Raw genomic sequence first — 17,105 nt, forward strand, 5'->3', positions numbered from 1 at the left:
AATTCGACCATTTAAGACATGAGTGCCTCTCTTACCAGTTTGCCTTTCATATTATTAAGTTAAACCTCGAAAACTGTTTACATCAAGAATCAAACCCTGGACCACGCGTTCTAACCATGTAGTTACACTTGAAATTGAAATATACTGCAAAAGTAAGAGCTATAGTTTACCACTTAGGATTTTCTTACCTTAAATATTGCTTGGCTACTCAAAATCAGAGTTTTTGGATCAAAAGATCCATTATATTTCAGTCAAAAAAAAATTTCTTCTAGGTCTTATATCTGGAGAACTACATGTAGGGTAGCCAAACTCAAACTATCATTTAACTCAGTATGATGTGCTTATTCCGTTTAAAAAAAAAAAAAAAAAAAAAAAAAAAAATGGGGCCATTCAAAAATTTTGTGACTCTTGATCCAAAAACTAATTCTTGGCCAAGATCGCAATCTTTTGACTTTTTTTTTAATCATTCCTAAAATTCTTGTTTTCGTAGAAAATGGGTTAATCTGCGTGCTTTCGGTACATGTGATCCTAAGTTTGATACCTGATGGGATCCCATTTTTGAGCTGAGTAGCATGTTCCGTTTTATATACGTCCTCAGTCAGTGTTCGAAGTAGAAAAAAAGCAGAAGCGGTATGTTTTATTATGATTTTGACTCAACATACCTGTTATTTAAATATTGTCTTGATCACTGAAAAACCAGAGACGGTAAGTCCTCATTACTGAAAAACAAGAGGTGGTATGGCATACCACCGCATACCGTCTCACTTCCACCACTGTCCTCGGTGCTTAAAAAACGTACTAAAAACTAATCAAAGAGTTCGAGAGCTGACACACATGATATGCTTTGTTGTATTTTCATTTTTAGGTGTTGTGTTGGAATAATATATCAGAAATATTACTCTGTGTCTGATCAAGGCAATGGTATGTTGCCGAAACTGAACACATTATTACTAATAACTGTTTGCTTTGGTCAAATTTTATTTCATTAAATTGGACATGGTTCCAAAGCGAGAATGGGCTCTTGGTGGAAAGGGGCGTTAACTCCAATCAACCCAGATTTATCATCAATAGCATTTCTTACTTCATCTAAATTTACAGTTCGATTCCCGATGGGGACACTCGGTCGAAAAGGTGTAACATTTTTTTTTTCCAGGCCAGCCGTCCTGGGTAAGGTTTTTCCTAAGTTTTTCTCATTCATACCAGGCAAAGGTCAGGATAGTACGTAACATACAAATCCAAGGGTCTTGTCCCTTCCCCGGATACTGTCCTCGCCGAGGGACATCATCCCTCATGCGTGACGGGCTTAAAGCCATGTATGTCGGTATGTATAAATAAAATGAAAAAATTACCGTTGAAAAAACTACTTTTTGCCAACAATGAAAAAACCCATTAGAATCTAATACCCAAGCAAAAAGTAATGTCAAAAGTATTTTCTCACAAGTCGTTCCAGTTATTGCTAAATTCATTCCATACATTGTATTATCATAAAAATAAGATAAGTAAGAGCGGAGACTGACGAACAGTTTGTTCGTAGTTGTAAACAGTGATTGGTAACGTCTCTCCAAATGAACTGAAGTTGCAATTAGCTTTCAGTCCCAGTAGACTGGAAGTATTGTTGGTTTGGGCAACACAAATTTCAGTACTGCACTTAAGATTGACACCCGGTGAGTTTTTCTTTTGTTATTACCGAAAAAATTATAAAGTAGAAGTTGAGATTTATGGGCTAGATTCTATAATGAAAATGGAAATAACTATGACTGATAATCGAAACCGGGACAACATGCAGCAAAGGGGAACGCACTGGCCACTAGACTAGGCTTTGATGAACTCTTGGGACAACTTTCAATTGTAAAGAAAGAAAGAAAGAAAAAAAAACCCTCCGAAATGCTCATATTGTTTGCTACGTCCAAAGGCTCTTTAAATAATAATAATAATACCCACATTTCCTACCTTTTTCAGTGTGGAGTTCCGAAAATAATTGCAACTGCATGAGAAAATTTTATTATGTGTAATTAGAAGTCCTCATTTACTACATTTCCAGCCAGTATGTCCAAAGTTTCCGAAACTATTAATATATTTGCCTCATGTTCCCAGTAGGTTAGAATGTAGAAATATCCGAAATCATTAAATCAACTCAGTGATGATAAAATTCATACCCAAAAATAATCGGGATCTTGGCAATAGTATTTTCGGGATAGCTACGAAATTAATTTAGCATTTTTATGTAATGAACATGTTTACATCCATTTCATTCTTCATTCAAATCTGCAAAAGTTTCAAGTCTGATATTGAAATACACGCCACTACTAATAAGCCGTCCAATGCATACAGTGTCATCTATAGGAAAAATAATGTATTAGTTCAAGTCTGAAGCTGCGTCAGTTCGTTGGAGGCAGTTATTTGAATTAAGTTGCTGTGCACTGAGCTCGCACAGGCTGCAGTGCAAGACTGCAACTTCAAGATGATTCTGAAATGCTTTTTCAAATGCTATTAACAAACTGACGCAGCTGAAGTTGAAATGATATATTATTTCTTCCGTAGATGGCACTACATGTCGTTCAATGTCAAATCAGAAACTTTCGGAAATAAGTTCTAAGGGCAAATCATGTAACAATTTGGCATCTGATATTTTTTGAATATATACCCATCACTGATCACAAAAATGCCGGATGCCAGAAAAAACACGTCACGGGAAGGGAGGAGGGGGGAGCAGAAATTTTAGCAGTTTCTATTATTCACTATATCTCTGTAACTATTAAAGCTAGAGCATCCAAACTTCTTTTATTTTGTTTGTCTAATTGTCTTCTACAATTTAATTTTAGTGCATTTTTGAGCTAAATATAATGCTTTTCTTGTTATTTTCATTTTTACGCAGTATTAGTTGCGCGTGACGTCAGTTTTTTAATCCAGATTCTTTACAAGATCGAATTCGAAACAACGTTTCCTCTAAAAGTTTTTCGTCATTTTATGCTCTTTCAAAATGTATACTTATATTAGTGTAGGACTAATAATGCCTGTGTTGAAAGTGACTTTATTCTGTCGTGTGCGAAACTGATCACGACACGGCCCAAGAGCTACCTTCCCACAAACGGTTGATATTAGCAGCTGATGATTAATATATATGGGTCAATCCATGCTAAGTGATCGAGAAAAAAGAAAAATTGCCCCTCGACCTTTTCAAAAAAAAATAATTTTTTCATGAATGTTTATCCTATATCAGGGTACTTCAAAACCACAATTAATTATTTTTTACAACATCGCTTGGCGACGCAGCGGCTGCTGCCATTTTGCTTTTTTTTTTTTTTTTTTTTTTTTTTCGATTTTGGGCGTTTACGTTGTTTTGAATATCTCAGCATGTATTTGTCCTAGCAAATTGAAAATTGCTGGACGTCTCCAACTCGTGCAGAGCTAAAACTTTGATCTCTAACATTTTTGCCTAAAACCACTTGAAGGGTGTGAAATCAGGGCCTAAAATAGCAACATTTTTGGAGATTGAAGACATGTTTGGGAAGAGGAAACAACTGACATAGAGGTCTGTATGCATGTAGTCTGGGGCCATAAGTTAATACACAAAAATTTACAGACCTGTAGCTGCTCTCAAAGGCCTGGAAAAAAATCGTAAATTTGGGGAATTATGCCAAGTTGGCATGTTTCACTGTCCTATATCTCCAAATGGGCCTGGGTAAAAAAAAAATAAATAAATAAATAAAAATTAAAAAAAAAATAAAATAAAAATGAAATTTTGGGAATAGTTAGTCCTTTAGTATACCATAACACACAAGAAAGCGCGTTTTGTGTTTTTGAGCAGAAGGGGGTCAAAGTATTAAGTAATTACGTCATACTCTAGGAGGTGTTTTGTTCACAAATTCAACTGAAAATTCGTTGTTGTGAAGTAAAATAAAGTAGGATGAATAGTTAGTCCAGTCAAGGCTTTCAAGCTTGTTTCTTTCCTCTAGTTGTAACACTGTCTTATCATACCCACAGCAGCACTGGTGAAGAATGCCGCTACCAGCAGAAGACAAGAAAAGTCAAAATGCACACTTGACACAAAGTCCGTAAGTACTCATTGCTCTTGTTGTTTGCTATATCAATGATATTGGATTCTGTTTATTCTTGTTTTAACTATCAACTCATGCAGGAGACTGTTGTCCTTTCGTTTGATCCACATTCCCAAGTCAGTGAACACTTACTCGCTGTAAACACTGACTGCGGAATGAAGATCAAACGAAAAGACAACAGTCTCCTGCATAGATTCCTTTATCAGCAAGCACTATTGAATCTGCAGAATTGTTTTTCACAAAGATCCTCAAGGTTAATTTGAAGATCTGTGATGAAGCTAGGCTCCTACTTTTAAAAAAAAATGCAGCCTGGAGAGATTACCTCCAACTAGTGATGCTCTGAAACAACATATAAAGAGATCCCATTACCAAACAGTTCATAAGTGTGAGATCGATCTATCAAACCCAGAAGACTCTTGATGATATTTGGGAGACCAAATTCTGAAGCTAGTTTTAAAAACACTCGAAGATGTTCCCAAGGCTTGTTTAGAGATTGCTGTGTGTAGATGTCAGAAACTTAATGTAAATGTAAGAATCGTGGTTTCTTGTGCACTCCAATGTGTAGTTGTCCGAGTGAGTGTAAAAATTCAACAGCAGTTAATGAACAGAATGATGAAGAAGACTGAATGATGCATTACAGACAGCACAGCACAATTTTTTAAAAATGTTTTTCGAGATATAAGAGTGGCATAACATTATTGAGAACTAATTCTAGAAATCAAATAATTTGTTCTCTTGTGTACACTAAGAAAAATCCGTTATCCGGACAGCGGTATATTGTACAAATATACGGAATCCTTATATTTACAACGGAAGTCAGTACGAAGCGTACGTTATCCATATGCTTCATACTTTTCCAGCTTAGATGTTAGATAATACCGTTGCAGGATGTCTGACATCTAACAGCCTTGTGTATATTACATAGGTATACGTATGTTACATAAGCCAGCTACATGTTACATACATTTATCTGTATATGAGATCCTGACCGCCTATATACAGTTCTTTCGTTCGTACGAAAAGTACGTTTATTCGGAACACTTGTACAGAAAGTACGTATAAAATATACTTTTTCAGTTATAAGTTTGCTGTACGTTAAGTCCAAAAACTATAGGATTTACACATGTAACCTACGTTTTACGTATGTCACATGCGTTTTTTTTCTTTTCTTTTTTTTTTTTTTGTGTGTGTGTGTGTGTGTCAGTGTAAAGATTTCTTAAGCATATGCTTTCCTTCCATTACGTTTCTTCTTATAGATTTATTGTATTTTAGCAACTGTATACAATCTTAATAATAGGCAAGTACTTCTTCTGTAAATTAGAATTAAGTTTACAAACGGATCATTTATAAAATATGTTAGGCATATCTTATTTTATGCTTTTTTTCTTACCGTTACAGTAAATATTAATAGGGAAAGATGGTAATATTATATTGTTACGATACTATAAGTCGGAGGTCCCTGCTTCGATTCCATCGACGGACTTTTGGATTTACGACATCTACTTCGCTGGATTATTTTTATTTTTTCTTTCCTCGGAAAGTTCAATTATGTAGTCTCAAGCTTCTTAGAAGCATTTTTGTATACCTTTGTGTTTTATTAAAAGATAAGTGCAATAGCAGATTCCTTTAACCTCATATAAAGTCACTACCCTTGTTTGTTTTCCTACCTTTGTGCAACTTATCAACTTTCTACCTGTGTCTGGCTACGTTTCCATTTCTTGGCAGTGTCACTAGTCTGCGTTTGAGGACATTGCTCACATTCAACTTATTTGTAAATATTTCGAGCGCCCAGTTAGCTCTTCTCTAGCTGACTCATTTGATTGCCTCAACTAAAAGTTATTGTCTGGTAACTACGTCAACGATTATTAAGTGTGTATTTTGTATTTTCTACTTTTCGCTGAGATTTAGCTTCGCACTTGAAATTCCTTAGAAAGTACAATTCAGGATTTGGAGGTGAAGTCCCCAGCGTGTGAGGTCTTCGACTCTCAAACGTTTTGACTCATGTGACGTCACGAACACGGTGTTAGGAGGAGGTGAGTTATGGAGTGACCATATTTGGTATTGAGGAAATCAGGAGGTGTGGTTTGAGGCCTCAGTCCGGGAAACAAAACTGGATGGTGAGTGTTTCTCGGGGTACTTCGTTTGGAGTTGTAAGAACAGCAACGAGCCAGCAAGAGGAAGAGAAGAATGGAGTTACTATCTTTGAAGAAGGTACAGTTTATTTCGTCGAAACAATAAATGACTACGCCAGACTAATTACTCTTATACTTAATTTTCCTTTCCTTATCTGCTGCACTTTTAAAAGCAAATTTGAGTATGAGTTATGATTTCTAAATACCATGAGCTACATTTCCCACATGCTTTAGTTGTAGAGTTATCTTTCAGATGAAATTTACTTTCATATTCCAGCGTACGTTGCTGGTGGTGGACAAGATACCCCAAAATCTAGACATCTATCGGTCTCATAATGACCAAAGGGATAGATGAAATCAAGCTAAACATAACTGCTATTTAGCCATGTTTCAATATATATATATATATATATATATATATATATATATATATATATAAAGTGGATGGAAAATTGTTCATGATTCTCTTGAAGACAATTTTGAAATTTGGTTCTTTCTCTATTTCGTTCAGTACCATTGTAGTACATAAATCGAAGGACTTATAGTAAAACCAACCCTTGTTAAAACAAGACTTCTTTCAGCAAAATGAATAGAAAGCTGCATGTTTGTACATGTTTTACAAGGTATCAGAGACACGTATAAACAGATTTGCAGTTTCGCATACTGTGTACTAGGGAAAGCTCTCTTTTCCTTCAGAGAAATTTTGCGTTTTGACAAGGGTTATTTTCCGAAAAGCCCCTCAATTGATATTAAAAATGGATATTTTCAATTAGATTATAGGGAGACTTAATCATCAGGATTATATACTTGCAAGCAGACAAGATCATAATCATCAGCTGCTAGTATCAACCGTTTGTGGGAAAATAACTCTTGGGCCGCGCCGTGATCAGTTTCGCACACCACAGAATAAAGTAACTTATAACACAGACACTGTTAGTCCTATACTAATATAAGTATACATTTTTTGAAAAAGCATAAAATGACGAACTTTTTTTTAGAGGAAACATTTTTTCGAATTTGATCTTGTAAAGAATGAGACTAAAAAACTGACGTCACGTGCACCCAATACTGCGTAAAAATGAAAATAATAAGTAAAGCATTATATTTAGCTCAAAAATGCACTAAAATTAAATTGTAGAAGACAATTAGACAAACAAAGAAAAAAAGTTAGGATGCTCTAGCTCTAATGGTTACGGAGATATTGTGAATAATAGAAACGGTTAAAATTTCGGCTCTCCCGTCCTTTCCCTTGAGATATTTTTTCTGGCATACGGCATTTTTGTGATCAGTGATGGGAATATATTCAAAAAATATCGGATGCCAAATTGTTACATGATTTGCCCTTAAACTCGAAAAAGAGAGCACTTTTGTCAAGTTGATGCCTAGACTATATAGACATCGCTTTCATGAACTATGCATTGTCTATCTTCGCAACATTGGGGCTGGGGACCAACTGCAACTCGATTACAGCAGTTGGCTTGCAGTCGAGGACTGTGCGGTGGCAATTTTAGCAGCCTACGGTAATTCCAATTGGATTACAACGCGACAGCACATTCTACTTAATCTGGGAGCAAAAATGTGTCTCCGCTTCTGCGAAGGCATGAAATCATACAAAGGCTTCTTCATGAAGAATGCATTCCGACTTCGGACAATTTTTTTCCTCTATGAAGTTACCGAACATCATGTTACGAAGGATGAAAGAAGATTTTTAACTTACAAGGGAAGTATCAATAAGCTCATATCGAAACGTAAAATTTCACTCAGAGGAAGGAAGTCCCACAGAAAGACCACACACAAAAAAGCAGCTGCGTTTTTGAAGTGGAATTAACCAAAATGGCAGATTGAAATGTCGCGTATCCATGTCGACAATTGCACAATACGTTCAGTACTAGCCCTTGTAAACTGCCTGTTAATAAGGAAAAGTCAATAACAACAATGTAGGTACATACTATACCTAAGGGGAAGTCGTACAGTAAGGTGAACTTTGACGGCAGCAATCTAGAAATCCGCCATCTTGAATGCAAATCAAGTTTTGTAAATAGGAATAGGGCAATATGATACATGATTTTGGGCTATAATTTAAGCAGAAAAACAAATGGTAGCAACAGTTTTAAGATACATGCATTTGTTAAATCGTTATAGGCATATTTATTGTGTATGTTTCCATGTGCACAACTCCCGAATGAAGCAGCTGTCCACAAATAAGTTGTCGCCATTAAAATGTAACTCCTACTCGATAATTTCCGTTGAACCAAATTTGCAGACTAATCTCCTACAAGTGTGTAGCTTTGCTCAACAACATTTGGGACAAATTGGGAAAATATAGAGGATGTTTCCTATATTTTTGTATTTTACAAATTGTGGACAGTTGCTTCATTCGGGAGTTGTTCACATAGAAACACACAATAAATATGCCTATAACGATTTACCAAATGCACGTATCTTAAAACTATTGCTACCATTGTTTTTCTCCTTACATTCTAGCCCAAAATCATGTATCATATTGCCCTATTCCTATTTACAAAAGTTGACCTGAATTCAAGATGGCAGATTTCAAAATGGCTGCTGCCATCAAGGTTCACCTTACCGTACGACCTCCCCTTAGGTATAGTACGTACCCACATTGTTCTTGTCTTTTTATTATTAACAGGCAGTTTACAAGGGCTAGTACTGAACGTATTGTGCAATTGTCGACATGGATACGCGACATTTCAATCTGCCATTTTGGTTAATTCCACTTCGAAAACGCAGCTGCTTTTTTGTGTGTGGTCTTTCTGTGCGACCTCCTTCCTCTGAGTGAAATTTTATGGTAGGTTTCGATATGAGCTCATTGATACTTTCCTTGTTAAGACAGGAAACACGACCACACAATAAATGCGCGAAAGAGTGGCCTCAAATTCACATATACATCTCATACTCAAACACTTCTTATTTTGTAAAGATTTTTTTTTTTTTTTTTTTTTTTTTTTTTTTTTTTTTTTTTTATGGATATCTCTGCTGTTTGTTTGAATTTGTCGATAACTCTCAGGATTCATGAATGTTTTCTTCAATTGGGTATGACGGTGAAAAACAGTGTCCTTTCTAAGATCATCATATCATCTTGATGTGACTTCTCCAAGACAGAAGTTGGCGACCAGCAAAAGCCACAATTCTCTATCTTTAGCATAGTGCAATGTCTTCTGTGTTTAACTGAAAATGGATAGGTAATTGAATAATCCAATAATCTTAATGGATAATGTTACCGAAGTAAATTTCTCGTGCTTCTTCTTATTCTACTTGTTTCTCCGTCATTGTAAAGGAAACTTACCCTAAAAAAGTTACCTCAATAAGAAATCCATCACTCTCACACTCGACTGAAGAAAACAGAAAGATGATGTTGACAATAAAACGAAAAGTGATTTAGCACAAATAAAAATTGAAAATTTTGAAAGCAGATTTGATCAAACATGCCAGCATTAAGAGAAACCGCCACTGATAATTTGACGTTCCGCCATATAATGCGTCTCTCTTAGGCATAATTCGGTACGCTGAAAATTTCTTTAAAATTTAGGATGTCCCGTCTAATTCGGGACAGATGGCAACCCTACTTGACGAATGGTATGGGAAATCAGGAAAAACAAGAAAAGAAAAACGATAAAAGAAAGGCATTACTTGTATTGACTTTCGATCATCTTCATGAAGTTTCTGTACATAACAAAATGAGAATTTGCAAGATTTCAAAACAACATTGGAAAGTAGGTACACTTATTCCACACATGTTTTAAAATCATATATTAAGTATATAAACGGAATGTAGTTTTTTGGAAAAATAAAAATAATAATAATATATACAGCGTGTGTTCTGTGGATTCATTAAGCTACAATTAAAACAGTATCTACAAAAGCAACACTCATCAGGTTTTTAAAGCAAATAATAGTATTTTATGGCAAACAAATAAACAAAGGAAACAGTGTACCGCCTCGAATAATTCATTTTTTTTTTTTAATTAATACATCTTAAAAGAGGCCTGCCTCACTTTACAGAGGTTTCATCTATTACTGGATAACTTATTTAATACATTTTTAAAAGAAAAATCGCGAAAAAAATAATTTGTTTGAAGAATTCACCAATACAATTTGAAAGATAAACTTTTTTTTTTACAAAATATTTTCTTCTCCAAAAAAATATAACTGGTTTGTATATGTATATATTCATATATGAATGCTGCAAACGTTTTCTTTTAAAAAAAACCGCAGCCAGCACCAAAATATTTGAGAATCAGAAAAAAACAGCTGCAAAATAATTAATCTGCTATTTTATTTTAATAAAACATAAACTATTTTCTCCCATAAACATACGAATATCTGTTTGAAAATGATCAATTATTTTGTTTTATTAAAAAAAGAAAAAGGTAAATACCTTATCACAAACGCACGCGCACACATACCTATATATATATATATATATATATATATCGTATCATTCAACACACAAACACATTATACATGGCACTTCTGATGGCCTTTCTGTGTATCTATATAGATATAATTTTTTAAACCTTTTTTTAATTGGAATTCGTAACGCACCATTTTACATCCACACTGGAAATTCTTTTCGCATACATACATGCACATATGCAAACACATAAATTGCATTCTTATCCCATTCTTTAAAGTCAGAAATATGTTCTGCTTATTGGAGGAGGCATAGATATATGTCACGCACATTTTTTTCTTTGTTTTTTTTTTTTAAAAAAAACTGCCTGGAATATGTTGATACGCCGACTTTTCCGAGATCTTCACGCACAAAAAAAAATAGCACTTTTCCTTTGTTATCCGTCGATATTCTGTGCATTTTTTTTTTTTTCAATCATCTGTACGCGCTCAAACATCACAGACTAACAAATATACTACTAGGAACATTGTAAAATCTTTTCTCTCCCCCTTTCCAGAACACTTTTTTTTCTTGAAGAAAAAACCGAAAAGAAACACACGTACACACAAAAAAAAAACATTCATTTTTTTCTTTTTTGATAATCACTTGAGTTTTCCAAAACAAAAACAAAAAAATTGTTTATTATTTTCACAAATTGCAGCATTCTTTCATTTCTTAAAATTCATTTAATAGTTCAATGATATCTTTTGCTGCTGCTGCTAGGAAGACGCTTGTCTATGTTCTAAAGATGGCCGAAGCGTTAGACATCCTTCGACCCAGAAATTTGGCCTCTCCAACATACTCTGCCATAACGCCAACTCTTTTCCTGTCGCATCCATCCAATCAACGCTTTTCCCATAATGCTTTCCTGCAAAGAGAAAATGAAAAAAAAAATAATAATAATAAAATACAAAACTGCTCGCTGTTCTATTAAAAATAGCGTTTCTTTTCTAACAGTAAGAACGTCATATAAGATTTTCAGAAATCAAATACAGGGTTTTGCCCAATGTCCTATCTATCACATAATGTGTACGATAACAGCATGCAAGCGTAAATTGCCTGGGAATATTTATATAGGGTGTTTCAAAACAACATTGATGTTTGGGAGGTGATTCCTGACACTAAGATAAGACAAAAAGTATAGCACAACCTGAGTGCGCAAATGCTTCCTTTCAGAGTTATAGGCTGCTGAAAACATTTAAAAAAACTTTAAAAGGTCCCTAGCTCCAAAACTACAGGAAAACTATCGTAGTGGAGTCAAGACTTCAGTCAGGAACTAGTATGTGCCCTATCCAAAAATACATTGGTGAGGTAGTTGGTGAGTACTTCATATTTTATGCCCATAGCCAAACTACTATTATAAAAATTGTTGCGTGAGTACCTTAGGATTCGAACATGTATTTCTGGATAGGGCACATACTAGTTCCTAAGTGAAGTCCTGACCCAACTACGATAGTTTTCCCATAATTTTGGGGCTACGGACCTTTAAAGTTTTTTTTTTCAGCAGCCTATAACTCCGAATGGAAGCATTTGGGCACCCATGTTTGGTCTATACTTTTTTTGTCTTATCTTGGTGTCAGGAATCACCTCCCAAACGTTGTTTTGAAACACCCTGTACGTAAGCTTGACGAGGCCCTGGGTTCAAAATTAGAATGGGTAAAATACAATTTCGTATAGCAATGTGTTAAATTGTGAAATAATACACTCGTGTTGGCAATCGAATCCGAGTATCTGGGGCTTGCTGTATCGGATCCTTTTCCAATACAGTCGCACTTTTACATGCTTTTCTTTACCTCATAGTGGTTCATGTCTTCAAATCTTGCAACGATAATATATCATTTCCCGACGTCATATCATGATATAATTTTGCACACAGACATACCTCGAGACAATACGTTGCTTCCATATACGAGGGGCAGTCAAAACGTTTCCGGAATTTTGTAGTTTTGGCATTCTGATGCAATCACAGTGAGTCTTGTAGAGTACAGTCCTTAGATTGCCTAATTATGAATCTGACAAGTGTGAACAGGTCATAGCGGTGTACGAGTAATGTAGCTGAACGGGAGTATGTGGTGATCATTTCCAGGAAAGCGTAAACATCAATTTCATGTGCAACTTGAGGAAATCCGTTTCAGAGACCTACTTTGATAGCCTTAAAAACAATTTACAGTTACAACGCTTTAAGGAAAACAGCATCGGTAACAGTTTCGCCACGGTAGAAGTGATAAAAACTAACGTGACGGTTGAGTTGAGTTGGCTTCATTTTGAGTTTAATGTCCCGTTCAGCAGCGAGACGTGGACCTACTGATTAACATGGAATCCGAACCACATGAGCTCCCGCCGGGAATCGAACCCGGGCATCCCATGCCAAAAGCGCATACGCTAACCGCTTAGCCACGGAGGAGCTCGACGTGACGGTTGAACTTCAGAAGACACCAAAAAAGGCCTTTCGTCAGTGTTTCCAGCAACGGCAAGAGCAGGAGCAAGTGTATATGTTCCGGAGATGCCTATTTGAAGGTGATTAAATAAAGGTGTACTTACATTGTGGAAATAGAGAGCTGGAACAAAATACCTTCTTTGACTGCCTGGTACTTATATTTTTAACTAAAAGTCATTTATGGACCGCACAAGAAACAACATATACATATATGAAATATAAGTACTCTTTCAGTTCAACATCCCATGATTACGCCCTTTACGCTAAGGAAGACGGATGATAAAGGCAAATGAACGATGATGGAAGAATCGGTAGAATGAGAATGTGGAAGGAAATAGGTGTACTTGATAAAACCCATCAACACGATATTGTCCAACACAAACTTACTTGGCTAGAGACAGTACGCATCAGAGGTAGCGCTCTACCATTAAGTCATGTATGAAATAGAATAAACTATAAATAAAAAAATATTTCATTATGAATAAAATGTAGAGAATAAAATTAGAAAAAGATTTTTAAAAAACACTTGTTTTTGTGCTAAAAAGTAAAGGATAAATCATACTAAACAGTAAAAAATAAGATATAAGTCCACATATCCTGCAGAAAGGAAAGGTAAAATCAAATCCAACCAAGTATACTACACAAGTCTTCGTTGTCTTTTACAAAGTTGTATTTTAATGAAGATTTTCTGTCTTTTAACAACCTCACATCCTTCTTTTGTACATTCAAAAATCCTCGTAGGACATCAAAATTCTCAACAATTTGAAGTTGTATTTTTATTACTTTACAGTAGTCAGGACCGGATCTACGAAATATTGCGCCCGGGGCAAAGACGTATCTGCCCCCTTCCTGGCAATTTTTCATTGAAATGGCGCCTCCTACATACTCTCAACCAGCTGCGTCCCAGGGCTAATGCCCCGAATTGAACCCCCCCACCTAGATCCGGCCCTGACAGTAGCTTTTGTTGCTGGCATCAATATATCAGATCGATCGAAATCGCTACATAATCGAAACTGTGTTTGAGAAGAAAATGTTAAGATGCTAAAACCAATTTAATTAAACATAAGATTGTGGCGCCCGTTAGACAGGAGTTTCTGTCGCCTTTTCCCTCTGAACACAAAGTTACAATGTTGGCTTGCGTTATTAACAGTCTGTGAGAATCAGTTCCTCTAATTATTATTTTTTTTTCGCAATAAGCTATAAACAGATTTTAAAGTGCCTAGGACTATCATTTTAAGATCTGGCAACTCTAGTTTACTCGTATGACCAAACAATGTCGGTCTTTATATATACAATCATCTGCCAAGTAATGTCAGTCGGTATATATACAGTCATCTGCTAGGCAATGTCGGTATATGGACAATCATCTTGCCAAGCAAACCCGTATATGCACAATTTCTGCCAGGTAATGTCTGTCGGCAGTGGCGGCGATTGGACGTTAAAAGTGGAGGGGCAAGACATGATCTGAATATTTGCATATCAATGTTAGTTTACCTGGTTGATGCTAACACTTTGTTTGACGAAAGGTTGTATAACTAATAGGATACTATCTTATTCAGTTAAAATACCGTATATCATGTTTCATTATTTTATTAAGTAAATTGACAAGAGCAACGGAAGTAGGTACTAGCAACGTGTAAGAAGTATAAGAAGAGATTTGATTTCCTGCTCATGAACATCTTAAAATTCTGTCTGGAAAATTTTGTAATCAGATTATTGAATAACAACTTTGCAAAACAAATAAATAGAAAGGGTAATATTAATCATAGTAATGAATAATGAGGCTTGTTTTGCAAAAGTTACATTGAATCCGGAGATTATTCCACACATGCTATTAAATGTATGTTATTACTCTTAGAAAGACAGTAAATACTATGAGCAATGCTACGACATTTAAAAAAGAACACCTTTGCAGCTTCCCGAAACATGTTCGTTGCCATTAGGTACAGTTTTCACTTTCTTGGAATACATCTAAACTCAACAATACTTAGTTAGAATCACTCCACACTCCAGTTATACAAAATAATTCTGAAACCTAGAATTATGTTGAATTTACTAAATTTAATTGTATATACACTAGTACACCCCTAAACACACCACTTCACTTGTATATTACACTGTAAAACAATGGAAAACGTAGTTGTTTCTTATTACTCTGTTTTTTATCAATATTCCTTGCTATTAGAAAAAGAAGTCATTTTAGGAACTGTCAATTTTTATGCAATTAACGAATAACTTGTGAAAGACTTTTTTTTTCGAAGTGTTATCTCAATTAGTTTCAAAGCGGCTGACTAACATTATACGAAGAAACGAAAGTACGCTGGAATTATTACACTCCAATAGGTTAAATTTTGGACTATTTTCCGTGGCAATTAAAACATCCTGTAGCTTTCTTAATACCACCAGAAGAGAAATAACCAATACGTTTCACGCAACGGCAAACATATGGCACCATTCTTTTCTATGAACCAATAATATATACAATAACTTTACATTTCCAAAGGCAACTGCCTCTCTTTGCCCCCCCCCCCCTAATCGCCGCCCATGTCTGTCGGTATATGTACAATCATCTGCCAGGCAATGTCGGTATATCCACAATCATTTTTCAGGTAACGGCAGTGTATACACAATCTCTGACAAGTAATATCGGTCGGTATGTGTACGATCATCTGCCAAGCAATGTCGGTATATGCACAATCATCTGCAAAGCAATGGCACTGTATACATAATCTCTATCAGGTAATGTCGGTCGGTATATGTACACCCATGTCCAAAATTATTGTCGCATGTCTATAAATATGTTGTTCAAGGAATAAAATTTGATAACGAATTCGCCGGGTATTTCTTATAATGTTAGTATGTGTATAATCGGCAAAGACATGTATGTGGCAAATTTCATGTCAAAAGAGCATTAAATAAGAACAATAAAACGAAAATAAAACTTTCTTGTTCATTTAGTAACATTTAGCTCATTCTAATTTTCGTATTTATAATTCTTTTCCTATGAAATTTACCACAAATATACATTTCCCGATTATACACATAGTATCAGTATTTAAAAGTACCCTGCAAAATCATTATCAAATTATATTCTTACAAGAAGACAGTTATAGAAATGCGACAATCATTTTGGACATGAGTGTACATTCATCGGTTAAGCAATGTCGATTTATGGACAATCACCTGCCAACCCGTTTCTTATTAATTTAAATACTTGGTACGAACATGCATTGACACTATATTAATGTTTTATAGCTGCAGGAGTGATTACAGAAACGAAGTAAAAACAATATACAAAGGAAAGTTGAGTGTAAAGAAATGTATCAATGGCTTACGAACATTCTGTATCGCTTTGCTTACCTGTTCCTAGATTAAACCGTAATCCTCCGAGGAATTCGTTACTTCCCAGTCTATCATGGTCCCACACAGTGAGTTCTAGGCCACGCTCTGATAATTCCTGCAGACTAACATCATCATAAACAAATGTATAATTCCACACTGGGTTGCATGTTTTCCGAGATACGGAAGTCTTCTGTTTTGAGCTTCTTCCTTTATCTGGCAGTAAGTAGCTGCAAAAACACATTATCATCAATTAATACTATTAACTTACATTAAATGCTCTCTAATAATATTTTATGTAACAACTAGAATGATTCGGTGCTAGAGTGAATTCTTTACGTGTATATTTGTTTCCTAAAGTCGATGTACGTAAAAGTTAATGTCCTACTGTGGAGATACTGAGTCGGAAATCCCGAGGCGTGTGAGCATCAAATTTTATTTCAATTGGGTAAAATATTTGCGAAACATGCACGGGGAAAAGTATGAGCTGAATTCAGCGTTATGAGTGGTTTCATCATTTCGAAGCAGAAAGAACATCTATCACAGGTAAGGCAAAACCTGGACTCTCATCAATATTATGGATGACGTTCACGTTCAGAAAGAGCGTGATGTTGTATGGAAAATACGTTGTTTGACCGTTCGAAAGAGATGACCAAGTTTGACAAGTTTGAAATCATGTGACCTTAATTCAAAAACTGAACAGGAATCGCGTTGCTGCAAAATTC

The 17,105-nt window shown here is 35.4% G+C and overlaps 1 protein-coding gene across 1 annotated transcript in view; it reads right to left on the reverse strand.

Annotated features, from left to right (window-relative positions):
- Positions 1-9,826: 9,826 nt before the first annotated feature.
- LOC145682948 (uncharacterized) overlaps positions 9,827-17,105 on the reverse strand; it is a 666,209-nt gene continuing 658,930 nt past the window's right edge. Inside the window, exons 12-13 of the mRNA XM_081754309.1 lie at positions 16,402-16,610; positions 9,827-11,472 (exon numbers count right to left, since the gene is read on the reverse strand). Coding sequence (XP_081610435.1) covers positions 11,324-11,472; positions 16,402-16,610 — 358 coding nt within the window. The 3' untranslated portion in view covers positions 9,827-11,323. The remainder of the gene's footprint in view (positions 11,473-16,401; positions 16,611-17,105) is intronic.

The sequence above is a fragment of the Thermobia domestica genome, chromosome 1 (genome assembly GCF_964235325.1).
Source record: "Thermobia domestica chromosome 1, izTheDome1.hap1.1, whole genome shotgun sequence".
In the NCBI taxonomy this organism is placed as follows: Eukaryota; Metazoa; Arthropoda; class Insecta; order Zygentoma; family Lepismatidae; genus Thermobia; species Thermobia domestica.